Here is a 13,597-nt window from a genome sequence, read left to right on the forward strand (position 1 = left end):
TCTCTTGTAATGGAGTTCTGTAGTTGGGAAAACTCATTCATTCAGTCATTCATTCAACAAACATTTTGAGCATCTACACGACCTAAGTTTGGTTATCAAGATGTCTCATCATAGTGATGCGGGATTCTGTGACCCTATACAGTTTCACTGAGAAATTTAGTCAAGAGGATGCCACTTAAAAGTTACAATAGATTCAGTAGACTTTCCTTTTCAGAGTGTTCTATGAAACACTGGTACTCCTTTTATAATCGATTTTTAGCTGAGAAACTTATGCTTACAGTGTTTCCTAAAATATAATATTTCCTTCGTGATTTATTTGTCTCTCTTACTTTTTAATTTTTTTTAAGTTTCCGATGTCAGAACCTGTTAGATGTTAGTAGAGAGAATATCAGGCTAGGAGTCTGGAAACCAGAATTCTATTTTCATTTCTGTCACACTCAACAGTAGGATTGGGGGCAATTTGCATGACTTCCTGGGCACTTTAACTTCTTCTCTTATACAATATCAGCATTGGGTTACATAGTTTATCTCCAGGCCTTTTACCTCTCACAAATTCTAGTCTGAACTATTAGCTAATACTACCAAATAACATGAGCAGACTTGCCACATACTTATTTATGGAGTGTCATCGATTATTATTATTTGGTTCTAACTTGTAGGTAAGAATAGCACAGAGAGAAATTTAGGAAGATAGCCAGAGTTATTCCTTAGATTTGTCAATACTAGAAATGGAATCAAGATTACCTATTTTCATTAATATAGCTTAGGTTAAGAGTATATATTCACAAGCAGGGCACCAATCCAGCACATCAAAGAGGATCTATAAAAAATGACACTGAGGAGATAAATAACTTTTAAATTATCAAAGCCAGAGGGGTGATGGGTAGGGGATGGGTGAGATGGGATTAGGAGTACACTTACCTTGATGAGCACTGAGTAATATATGAACCTGTCAAGTCACTATATTGTACAACAAAACTATATGTTAACTATACTGAAACCAAAATTAAAAAAATAAAAAAAAAATTAAATAAATTATCAAAACCAAAGAATTAACTTTTCTTTAGGTTTATCAATAAAATTTAGTTTCTATTTTCAAATATATTTTGCTATCCATATTAAAATACTCATTTTTTGATGACTAAGGCATGATTGGAGGTTTGAGTGCTTAAATCTGTGGGGTTTTACCTTAAGACTTTTTTTTTTTATTTAGCTTTCATTTTGTCTTCGTATTTCTTACTCATTTGTTTAGTTAGCTCTTAGTGTCTGTCCTCATAAAAATAATTTTAATTTGGCATTTTATTTTTGACCTTGAAGGTCAACAATGTGTTTCAACAACATTTTAGTTCTCTGAAGTTTTCAATCAGTGGAAACTATCTGTTACTTGACTTTGCTTTAAGCCACTTTCCTTACCAATAATCACCACACCCTCTGTTTCCTGGCAGCCCTAATTTAGAGAGATGTGAAGTCTTTTTTTTTTTAAGTAATATTTACAGCAAATACCAATTGTAAGCACTAGAAGTAAATATACAAATATAAAAGAGAAACAAGGCCTCCGTCAATGAGCTATTAAATTGGTGGTTTTGTAGGTCCAAAAACGATTACTAGCAGTTTCATAATATTAAACCTTAATACACAGAAAAGATGCTGTTTGGAGGAAATGGAAAAAATATGGAGTGAAATTGGAAGTGTCCAACTTCCAAATTAAAGTATATATTGTGAGTCAGGGGTGCTTTTGAGTCTTGTGCCAGCTATAAATCAGTGTTTGAGTCCTGACAGGTAGAAGGGCCAGATGGAAGGGCCACTGTAGAATCCCAACCTAATGACATGGGGATTCAAACCAACCCAGAGGGCAGCAGTAGTTCGATGATGATGATGATGATGATGATGATGATGATGATGGAAACATCTGGCACAGTGCAGAGGCTTTCAAACCTGGCTGCTAATTAAAGTCACCTTTGGTCACTTTATATTACTTTTTAAATTTTTTTTTAGTTTTGATTTATTTTTGAGAGAAAGAGAGAGAGACAGAGTGCGAGCGGGGGAGGAGCAGAGAGACAGGGAGACACAGAATCCGAAGCAGGCTCCAGGCTCTGAGCTGTCAGCACAGAGCCTGACGTGGGGCTCGAACTCACAGACTGCAAGATCATGACCTGAGCTGAAGTCAGCCAATCAATCGACTGAGCCACCCAGGTGCCTCTAATATTAACTCTTTAAAGTGTACAGGTCTATGAATTTTGACAAGTACTCAAATAAGAATCACAGTCAAGGAAGGTATAGAATAGTACCATTGCCCCCCAAAATCCTGTGTGCCCCTTTAGAGTCAGCTCTACCTTGCAGTCCAGCCCATGGCAACTCCTGATCTGTCTCCTATACATATAGGAATGTTCCAGAATGACATACAAATGGAATCATGCAATATGTAGCCTTTTTGAGTCTGCCTTCTTTCACTTAGCATCATGCATTTAAGATTCCTCCAGGTTGTTGTGTGTATCAGCGGTCTTATTCCTTTTCATTACTAAGTAGTATTGCATTGTATTGATGTATCATAGTCTGTTTATCAATCCACCTGCTAAAGAACACGAAGTTTATTTTCCATTCTGGATGAGAGAACCGCTTTTTGTGTGAACATAAGTTTTCATTTTTGGGGCGCTTGGGTAAATACAGAGGAGTGAAAATGAAGGGACAGATGCTAAGAGTCCATTTGTCTTGATAAGAAACTACCATATTGTTTTCCAAAGTGGCTGTATCATCTTGAATTCCCATGTATTAACATTTATGATTCTTGATTTTTTAAGTTGCATGTGCTGTTTTTTAATAATAATGTCCACTCTTGTTTTCTTTTACATTTTATTCTATAAATTTTCAAACATAAACAAAAGTAGAAAGCATAGCATAATGAACCCCCATTGTACTCATCACCCAGCTTCAACAATTAATTACTACATCTTCATTTAAATATACCCCTGCCTAGATATCTTTCATTTATGGATATCTAATTTAATTCAATACTGTTAAGAGGATACTTTGTATGATTTCTGTCCTTTTAAGTTTATTGAGACTTGCTTTATGGATCAGAATATGTTATGTCTTGGTAAATGTTCCTTGTGCACTTAAAAAGAATGACTAGTCTAATCAAGCTGAATGCATGTTCTAAAATGTCAGGTCAAGTTGTGTGATAGTGTTGTTCAAGTCTTCTGTATCCTTACTGACTTTCCCACTACTTGTTCTAGAAATTATTGACAGATGGGTGTTGAAATCTCAGACTATAATTATAGATATATCTATTTCTTCTTCCGGTTTGTAAGATTTTGCTTCTTGTATTGTGAAGTTCTTTTATTAGATACATAAACATTTAGGATTCTTATGTCCACTCAATGAATTGATCCCTTTATCATTATGAGATGACCCTCTTTTATCCCTGGTAATATTTTTGCTCTAAAATCTACCTTGACTGATACTATTTTACCTATTTCAGCTTTATTTTGATTAACCTTAGCTTGGAACATTTTTTTTTCCATCCTCTTAGTTTTAAGCTGTTTGTGTCTTAATATTCAAAGTAAATATGCACCGCATATAGTTGGGTCTTATTATTTTTATTCCATCTGATGCTCTCTGCCTTTTAATTGAGGTGTTTAAATAATCTGTATTTAATCTGATTACTCATAGAGCTGTGTTTCATTCTACCCTCTTGCTATTTGTTTTCTGCTTGTCACGTCTGATTTTTGTTCCCCTTTTCCTCTTTTTTCTGCCTTCTTTTAGATTAATTATGATTTTATTTTATCTTCCTTTTGGTTTATACCTCTATAGTTTTTAGAAGTTGTTTTACAGCTTGTTACGCTATATACATCTTTCACTTATCTTAGTCTCCCATTGAGTAACACTGTGTGTCTTCATATATCATATATGAACAACACTTCAGTTTCCCCTCTCGGCCCTTGTGCTATTCTGTACTCTATTTTACATCTATATATGTGATAAGTTCCACAATATATTGTTTTTTATTTTTGTTTTTAATGCTCAATTATCTTTTCTTTTTTAACATTTATTTATTATTGAGAGGCAGAGAGAGACAGAGCATGAGTATGGGAGGGGCAGAGAAACAGGGAGACACAGAATCCGAATCAGGCTCCAGGCTCTGAACTGTCAGCACAGAGTCTGACATGGGGCTCGAACTGGTCAACCACAAGATCATGACTGAGCCAAAGTCGGACGCTTAACCAACTGAGCCACCCACCCAGGTGCCCCTATGCTCAATTATCTTTTAAAAGAAATTTTAAATAAGGAAAAAAGTATTTATATTTAAACATGTATTTATCATTTACAGTGCTCATCATTCTGTTTCATAGGTCAAGATTTCTATCTGGTGCCATTTTTTTCTGCCTGAAGCCCTTCCTCTCCTTTTTCTTCTACTGCTGGTCTGCTGCTGATCAATTCTTCAGTTATCAAACGTCTATAACCTCTTTATTTTGTCTCTGTTTTAGAAAGATATTTTTGAAGAATATAGAATTCCAAGTTGACAGAGTTCTTCTTTCACATTCTGAAAATATGCTACCCCATAGGTGTTCTGGCTTTTGCCTTGTTTCCATCAAGAGGTCTGCGCCCTCCTGATATTTTGTTCCTCGTCACATCAAGTGCCATATCTTCTCTATCAGCTCTAGATTTTCTCTTTATTAGTTTTTCCTTTCTCCTCACTAATTTGAAGCAGTTTGATTAAATGGGCATTAATGTAGTTTTCTTTATGTTTTTTGTGCTTGGGGTTCATTGAGATTTTTGGATCTCTGGGTTTATAGTTTTTTTAAATAAATTTTAAACTTGTCAGCTATTACTTTCCAAAATATTTTTTCCATCCACTCCTCATTTTCCTCTTCTTCTGAAGCACCAATTACATGTGTATTTGGCTTTTAAAATTATCCCACAGCTCACTGGAGACCTGTTCTTTTTAAAATTTGTTCTTTTTCCTGTGTTTCATTTTGAACAATTCTATCACTGTGTTCTCAAGTTCACTAATCCTTTTGTCTGTAGTGTCTAATCTGTTTTTCATTCCATTCAGTATATTTTTCTTTTGAGACATTGCAGTTTTTTCGTCTCTATAGGTTTGTTGGAGGTCTTTTTTTTAATATCTTCCATGTGTCTCCTTAATATTCTAAAGGTTTTTATTATCTTGACCCTATACAATATATCCATAATAGCTATTTCAATGTATGTGTCTTTAAATTCTGTGTTCTGTCTCACATCTGGATCTGTTGCTATTGATCGATTTTTATCCTCATTATGAGTTGTATTTTCCTATTTTTTGCATGCCTGATAATTTTTGATTGAATGGCAGACATTTTGAATTTTGGATTGTTGCATGCTGTCCTTTTTCTTTTTCTTTTCTTTCTTTCTTTCTTTCTTTCTTTTGTATGCCTTTGAATATTTTTGAACATTGATAGAAATTAAATTTGGGAGCAGTTTTCTCCTTCCTAGACTTACTTCTAAGCTTTGTTAGGGAAACAGGGGCAGCCTTTAGGGTTAATTTGACACCATTGCAAAGCCAGTAACTTTCTGAATATTCATGCTGATGATTTATGTATTACAAGATTTCTTGAACTATTCCAGCCCCATGTGTGCTCCAAGAAATCTTTGTCTCCTTCTTTCTGGGTTGTTTTTTGTTTTTTGTTTTTCTTGTTTTGTTTAGATTTTTCCTCAGCCTTGGGTTGTTTCATGACACACATCTCCAATTAGTACTTAGCTGAAGACTCAAGGCAAAACCTGTGTACATCTCTGAGTATCTCTCTGTGTGTGGCTCTTCTCTGGTTCTCTGCCTGTGAATTCTGGCCCCTTTGGCCTTCTCAGATTTTTAACTCAATCTCCAAACTCGAGGAGATGGCCAGGTCTGTTTAGAGTCTCCCTTCCTATGCTGCAATCAGAAAACTCTAGGCATTAAACCAGCATAATTGTAGGATTCACCTTAGTTGATCTCTTAAGGATCAGTGTCCTGTGCTGCCATTGTTCAGTGTTGGAAAACCATTTTTTCATATGTTTTATGTTATGTAAGGTGAAAGACTCAATCTGGTCTCTGTTACTCCTATCATTATCTGAAACAGAAGACTGGCTTCTATATTGTTCCATTTATTACCAGAGTAAATAAGTTATTCACATAAGGATGATGCCTTTTTCACGGGGATTAGTTAAATAATGTGCATGAAAATCACTTTATATGTGGTAAAGTGTAACAGATGTTTGCCAGTGTCATTACCTATATGGAGGTACATGTTGTATATAGGAGTCCAGCCTAAAAAGCCAAAAGATGGACGTGTTGTTTCTATTAAAAAACTACTTGTGCCTCCAGGCATGTCATCATGTCCCATTGCACCTTTTCTGTGCTGTGCTAATTCATGCATTCATTTATTCAACAGACACGTGTTAGACACCCATATGTCAGGCACTCTTTTAGGCACCAGAGATCTCTGCCCTCAGGAGTTTATATTCTTTTGGTCTGTTTTCTTCTCTGTGTGTCTCAGCTAGTCTACTTTTTCTTTTTTAGTATAATTGACACACAATGTTTACATTAGTCCCAGGTGCACAGCATAGAGATTTAATAAATTTATACATTATGCCACGATCATGTCCTACTTTTTTCTATCACTGTCTGGACACGTGTCTTTGTTTCATCTAGTCCAGTTGTTACAATATTTCTGTCTTTCCCTTACTAATCTTTTTTCTTTCTTTCTGAATAAAAGCCAGAGCAAAAGAAAAGTCTTTGCAAAAGCTTACAAGGCTTTAAAAGATCTGTGCCCCCACTTTGCTCTTTGAACTTTTCTTTTTGTTTTAAAATGTTTATTTATTTATTTTGAGAGAAAGAGAGAGATCGGGAGATGGGCAAAGAGAGAGGGGCGGGGAGAGAGAGAATCCCAAGCAGGCTCTGCGCTGAGCATGAGCCCAACATAGGGCTCGATCTCCCGACCATGAGATCGTGACCTGAGCCAGAATCAAGAGTTGGATGCTTAACTGACTGAGCCGCACAGGCTCGCCGGCTCTTTGAACTTTTCACTTACTACTGGCCTCTTGCTGATTTTCCTCCAGCTTGCTATTGTCTTCCGAAAACACCAGTCATGGTCCTCCCTCGGGGTCTTTGAACTTGTTACTCCTTCCACCTTGAATTCTTTTCTTCCGTATATCCACATCTTTTCCCTCACCTTCTTTCAGTCATTGCTTACTTGTCATCATTTCAGTGATGCCCTCTCTGGCCTATCCCTACTTTAAAGCATCATGTCTTCTTTTTTTTTTTTTTTTAATTTTTTTTTTTCAACGTTTATTTATTTTTGGGACAGAGAGAGACAGAGCATGAACGGGGGAGGGGCAGAGAGAGAGGGAGACACAGAATCGGAAACAGGCTCCAGGCTCCGAGCCATCAGCCCAGAGCCTGACGCGGGGCTCGAACTCACGGACCGCGAGATCGTGACCTGGCTGAAGTCAGACGTTAACCGACTGCGCCACCCAGGCGCCCCAAGCATCATGTCTTCTAAGTGTACCTTTCCTTTTCTCTGTTCCCACCTTATTTATTTATTTTATTTATTTATTTCTTGGTACTCTTAATGCCTTCTCAATTATACCGTAAAATTTGCTTCTCTATTTGTTTCTTCTTTCTGGTTACACTAGCACATAAATTCTATGGAGGGAGGGATTCCTGAGTGCTGACAAAAGCATCCAGGACACTGCCTGGCACTAATAAGGAGCTGAACAAATATTTGTTGAATGAATGGGTCTCCTTGGTAAAGTACTTTTTTGTTTGTTGTATTATGTTTATTGAATATACTTTTTTGTTTCATGAACTTTAAAAATTAGTGGCTGGAGTATTTTATATAATTTCTCCAAAATCCCTTAAATTGCTTTATTTAGCTTATTAAAATGTTTTGTCCTATAGGTATGTAGGCTTCATGAGATAAAAGTGCTCCATCCTGAAAACATGGAGAATTCGATGGCATTCTAGTGGTAATAATTCCAGTCTCACAGATCACCCAACAGAAGATGGGACTCCATGTAGACTTTAAATCCTATCCAGAAAGCCAAAGATGAGCCAAAAGAAAAAAATTCTTTGAGTTATAATATTATTCTTATTCTTTAAAAAAATTTTAGATAAGTTAGTACTGTATTCAGAATTTAAAAAAAAATTTAAACAACTGTCCTAGAAAATAGTTTAAAATGAGTCTAGGTAAAACTTCCTTAGTAGTGTATATGTATATGTATGTACACACACACACACACACACACACACACACACACACACACGTATACCCTACTCGCTTAATCATCATTTGAAAATCTAATAAACTCTGAAAACCAAAAGATTTTGCTGAGTTCACCACAGACTCATTTGGTGGCAAAACCCAATCTGGCCCGATGTGTGGTGGTTTATAGTCTTTATTATTCCTTGGTAAGTCTACTCTATATGTTTCACTGTAGAAATAGTAATGTGTTTGATTACAGTGTGGGCTCCAGTGATTGAGGCCTGTGTGTTTTTTAAAAGCCATTTTGCTAAAGTGAAACCAGACTCTGGTCATTGACTGCCTAACTTTTAGTGCTTGTTGTGGCTGTTTCTGCCTTTTTCTCCAGCTTTGCAAACTTAGGTATACTTCATGTGACAAAGAAAAAAGTATTTGAAACACTGGAAGCACGAATGACAGAGGCATGTACAAAGGGCTACAATCCCGGACTTCTGGTACATCCTGATCTTGCCTATTTGCAAGCAGAAGGCGGAGGAGACCGGCAGCTCACAGGTGAGTGCCATGCCACCAACCTTGATCCTTCAAGATCAGGCTCTCCTTTGCTTGTGTGTAGACCAGGTGCTCCTCTGTGTGCCTCATGTTTCTCCTTCTCCCAGACTTTAGTGCCCCCCCCCCACCACCACACCTTCCCTGCTCAGAAACCTTTTGACGGCATCCTGCTATTTTCTAGAATAAAATTTGTATCTCCCTAGCTTGGTACACAACGCTCTCAGTCTGGCCCCAGCCACCTTTCCAGATTCATCTCCAATTCCATCATGTACCCACCTCTCCCCATCACTACCCACCCCCCGATACCTGATGCATATTCATACCTCTGTAGGTACCTACCTAAAACATCCCACCCTGCCCTTTCCAGCCTGTCAAACCAAGTTCATAGTTCAACACTTAGTTCAAAGAACACCTCTTCTTCTGCCTTCCCCCGCTCACCTTATGGTAAGGAATCTCTTTGGGCTCTTCAGGCACATCATAAACTATTCTCTTTCTCATACAAATGCTATGATTTTATATTTTCCTGCTTTTACCTGTATTTTTCTCTTTCAACTCCAATCCTTGTCCTACCACATGTACAAAAGTGTCTGCTTTTAAACCTTGTCCATTGGTCTGGTAATCCTGTGATCACCTCCTACTCCGGCAACCCCAAATCGATCACTGTTTTTCCACTGAACATGTTCTGACATCCAGACCCAAAACCTTCCCATCACCTCTGAACCCTTCTTGCCTGTGTTGCATCTCTAGTCTGTGGCCCTGCTCTTCCGTGCTCTCTCGCACACTCCACTCCTCACTCCATTTTCCTTGCTCTGCTTCTGTCCCTCCCCACTTGTGATCCAGTGTATACCCTGTGACCAGCCTACACCTCACCACCGCTCAGTATTGCCCTGCTGCCTACAAAATCCCAATTCTGTAAGTTGGCCCCAGTCTGCGTTTCCAACTGTTTCCCACTGCATACCTTCTTGTCAAACTGAGTTATTCCACAGAGGCACCATGATTTCTCACTTCCTCACCATGGTACATTCTTTCTATTCTTGCTGCTCCCTCTTCCTGGAATGCCTTCCTTTACTCTCTTTATGAGTTCAAGTTGTACCATCCCTTCAAGATTTAGAACATACATCTCCTCTGTTCCAAAGCCTTTGTATGCTCCCCTCCTTTGCAATTCCATACCTCTTCATCTGTAGCTCTTTTATAGTACTCACCACTTGAATTATCACCCCTGATGATGTAGTAAGTTAAATATGACTATATCCATCAGCACAAAAGCTCCACCAGGAGGCAAAGGAGGAGTCAAATGCAGTTGAGTCATTCACTTTCTCCAGAAGCACTTTTTGAGTACCTGCTTTGTGCCAGGCACTGTGCTGGGCACTGTGGAATGAACGTAGTCCCTGTGCTCACAGAGCTTTTGGAATACTTAATTTTCACAGCTTGCAATACAACTGATGTGTAATCAGCTTGTTGCATTCCATTATGTCACATCTTTTCTGTCTTTAACTATAATTGTAGGGAGAAAAAGGAGAGGTCAGGGGAAGATAAGAAAGAGGAGGGGCAATTTAGGGGCACCTGGGTGGCTCTGTCCAAGTGTCCAACTCTTGATTTCGGCTCAGGTCATGATCTCACAGTTCATGAGATCTGAGCCCTGCCTCGGGCTCTGTGCTGACAGCGCGGAGCCTGCTTGGGATTCTCCCTCTCCCTCTCAGTGCCCCTCCCCTGCTTGTGCTCTCGCTGTCTCTCTCCCTCTCTCTCAAAAATAAATGAACTTAAAAAAAAAGAAGAAGAAGAGAGGTAATTTGATACACAGAGGACAGTTTTTACTGTAATCCAGAGAAAATCCAGGTCTTCTTTTGATGCCTTTAATATGGGTGATATAAATGAGACAATTTTTAAAATTTTATTAGCAATACAAATACTTGCAAAAGAAAAAATAGAGTTATTTTAACTTCTGTTCTTTATTTGGGCTTTACAAAAGCATCTCATCTAAAATGTGCTCACTTTACTCTTTCCCTGGGTATGAATGCACGGTGCTGTATGGTCATAGATCGGGAAAAGGAAATCATCCGCCAGGCAGCTCTTCAGCAGACAAAGGAGATGGACCTCAGCGTGGTGCGGCTCATGTTTACAGCTTTTCTCCCAGATAGCACCGGCAGCTTCACAAGGCGCCTGGAACCCGTGGTATCAGATGCCATCTATGACAGCAGTGAGTCCTTGAATTCTAACAGGCGGCAGCTTGGTGTAGCATTAAGCACCGACTTCTAACCCTACCATTGGCAGTTACTAGCTCAAAGTCCCAGGACAAGTAATTTAATCACTCAGAGCCTCACATTTATTGTCTACAAAATGGGAATGCTAAATTCTAGCTTAAAAAGTTAATGTCTAGGCACGCCTGGGTAGCTCAGTCAGTTAAGGGTCCGACTCTTGATTTTAGCTCAGGTCATGATCTCCTGGTTTGTGGAATCGAGCCTGTGTCGGGCTCTGCACTAATAGCGAGGAGCTTGCTTAGGATTCTCTCTCTCTCTCTCTCTCTCTCTCTCTCTCTCTATCTCTCTCTCTCTCTCTCTCTCAAAAATAAATAAACTTGGGGCGCCTGGGTGGCTCAGTCAGTTAAGCGTCCGACTTCAGCTCAGGTCACGATCTCACGGTCCGTGAGTTCGAGCCCCGCGTTGGGCTCTGGGCTGATGGCTCAGAGCCTGGAGCCTGCTTCTGATTCTGTGTCTCCCTCTCTCTCTGCCCCTCCCCCGTTCATGCTCTGTCTCTCTCTGTCTCACAAATAAATAAAAACGGTAAAAAATAAATAAATAAATAAACAAACAAACTTAAAAAAAAAGTTGATGTCTAGATTAGAAGTGAATGTTATGAGGTGCCCAATAAATATGGTTACCCTTCCTCACATGTGCATGTTGGTCTCTTACATGCCATTTCACAATGGCAAATCTTTTATTATTTATGAATTCCTATACTGTTGGTACTCTCAGATAGAAAAATATCTCAATATTTTTCATTGAGGCTCTAAAGGGATGTCAATAAAAACAACTGTTATTCTAGTCCATCTTCATTCTTACATAGTACAGCTTTTATCAAGATAGGAAGGTTAGCTGAATGAGTAGCATAGATAGTACATGGCTTCAAAATTCTATTTCAGTCTGTACTTCCTAGAACTTTTTAAAAAAGTTTTACAATGGTCTTCAGCATTTACCATGCAGATTTCTTGTTTGCTATGTACAGGATTTATTGAACAAATATTTCAAAAGAGCCTGCAAGCATGATATTGAGGTTCACTGAAAGTTTATAGAGTTTGGTCTAAGTAGAAAACTCCATGCCTCTAGTACAACAGCTAACTGATTTCTCTAATTTCAACAAGTTTGAAGGGAAGTGAAAGAGTTATAATATGATGTAGACTTGTATACTAAAGATCACCTTAAAATGCAGCTGTGGGAGCAAAAAAAAAAAAAAAAAAAGGAAGCTTTGTACTATTACCACAAGAAACTTTTGCCCCTAACCACACAGAATTCTAATTTAGTCTGGGGAAAAGAAATATTACAGCTCCATTTTTCTTTTCTGTAAAATAAAGATGTATAAATAATTTAAGAAAATTGTGCTTTTTCTACATTTTTAAGACTCTTATAAATAGTATATCGGTATCATGGAAATAATTGAAGGTCTTGACCCAAATGAAATTCCACGAATCCATTGGTTTGGAACTTCCTGAAACATCAGAAAAACTCTTTCTCTTTCTGTATGAATCTTTCTTACTGTGTTAGTAGAAGAAACAAACACTGTTCTTTCTGCCCCATCTGTTTGAGTGGTAATGAATGATCCATGCTCAAGAAGTGAAGACTTCTGAAGACTTGCGAAGGTTTTTTTGTTTTATTTGTATCCTTGTTAAAGCGATATGAGTGAAAGCATCTATTTGTTTTTTTAATTAAAGTATAATTAACATACAGTGTTATATTAGTTTAGCATGTACAACATATTGATTAAACAATTCTGTATATTAATGCTCGTCACAATAAACTATTTAAACTTTCTTTTGGTTAATGTGTGCTAAGAGCAGGATTCCCCATAAGAGACTGGCTTGTGAAGCTGAGGATAAACCATGATGTTTGTTGTTTTTCTCCTGTGGACAGAAGCCCCCAATGCGTCCAACTTGAAAATTGTAAGAATGGACAGGACAGCTGGATGTGTAACTGGAGGGGAAGAGATTTACCTTCTCTGTGACAAGGTTCAGAAAGGTAAATATATGCTCCAGTCTCAAGGTGTGAAATGTAATTCTGAGTGTGTCTGTGAGTCCCTTTTTGACAGTAAATCCCATAATATCCCTCTTCTGCCATAGAACTCCTTTAGAAAATTTACACATTTCACCCCTTCCAAATATGTCTGTGTTTTTTTTAACCCAACTAATTCATTTAAAAAATTTTAATAGTAGTGGGACACCTGGTTGGTTCAGTTGGTTAAGTGTCTGACTCCTGATTTTCGGTCAGGTCATGATCTCCTGGTTCATGTGTTCGAGCTCCACATTGGGCTCGGGATTTTCTCTCTCCCTCTCTCTCTGCCCCTCCCTACTCATGCTTGCTCTCTTTCTCAAAACCAATAAATAAACATTAAAAAGATTTTTTTTTCAATAGAAGTAAAGAGAATTAAGAAAACAATGGCAATTGTAATCAGTGACATTTAAGTGTTTCTGTACTTTAAATTTTGCTATCTGAACTTAGTTAAACTAAAATAAATGAGTAATAATAGTTGATGCTTCACACTCACACACACACACACACACACACACACATGCACATGGACACAGAATAAATAATGCTTTACATAGTATAAAATTGTTTCTTTTGTTT

At 37.9% G+C, this 13,597-nt stretch overlaps 1 protein-coding gene across 2 annotated transcripts in view; it reads left to right on the plus strand.

The window, feature by feature from the left end:
- The window catches only part of NFKB1 (nuclear factor kappa B subunit 1), a 120,482-nt gene that overhangs the window by 68,586 nt on the left and 38,299 nt on the right, over positions 1–13,597 (plus strand). For both annotated transcript variants that reach the window (XM_047091882.1, XM_047091883.1), the window contains exons 7-9: positions 8,599–8,762; positions 10,798–10,956; positions 12,884–12,988. In XM_047091882.1, coding sequence (XP_046947838.1) covers positions 8,599–8,762; positions 10,798–10,956; positions 12,884–12,988 — 428 coding nt within the window. The remainder of the gene's footprint in view (positions 1–8,598; positions 8,763–10,797; positions 10,957–12,883; positions 12,989–13,597) is intronic.

This window comes from Lynx rufus, unplaced genomic scaffold (assembly GCF_022079265.1).
Source record: "Lynx rufus isolate CCGP_SWC_20201006 ecotype Redwood Valley unplaced genomic scaffold, mLynRuf1.p SCAF_3, whole genome shotgun sequence".
NCBI lineage: Eukaryota > Metazoa > Chordata > Mammalia > Carnivora > Felidae > Lynx > Lynx rufus.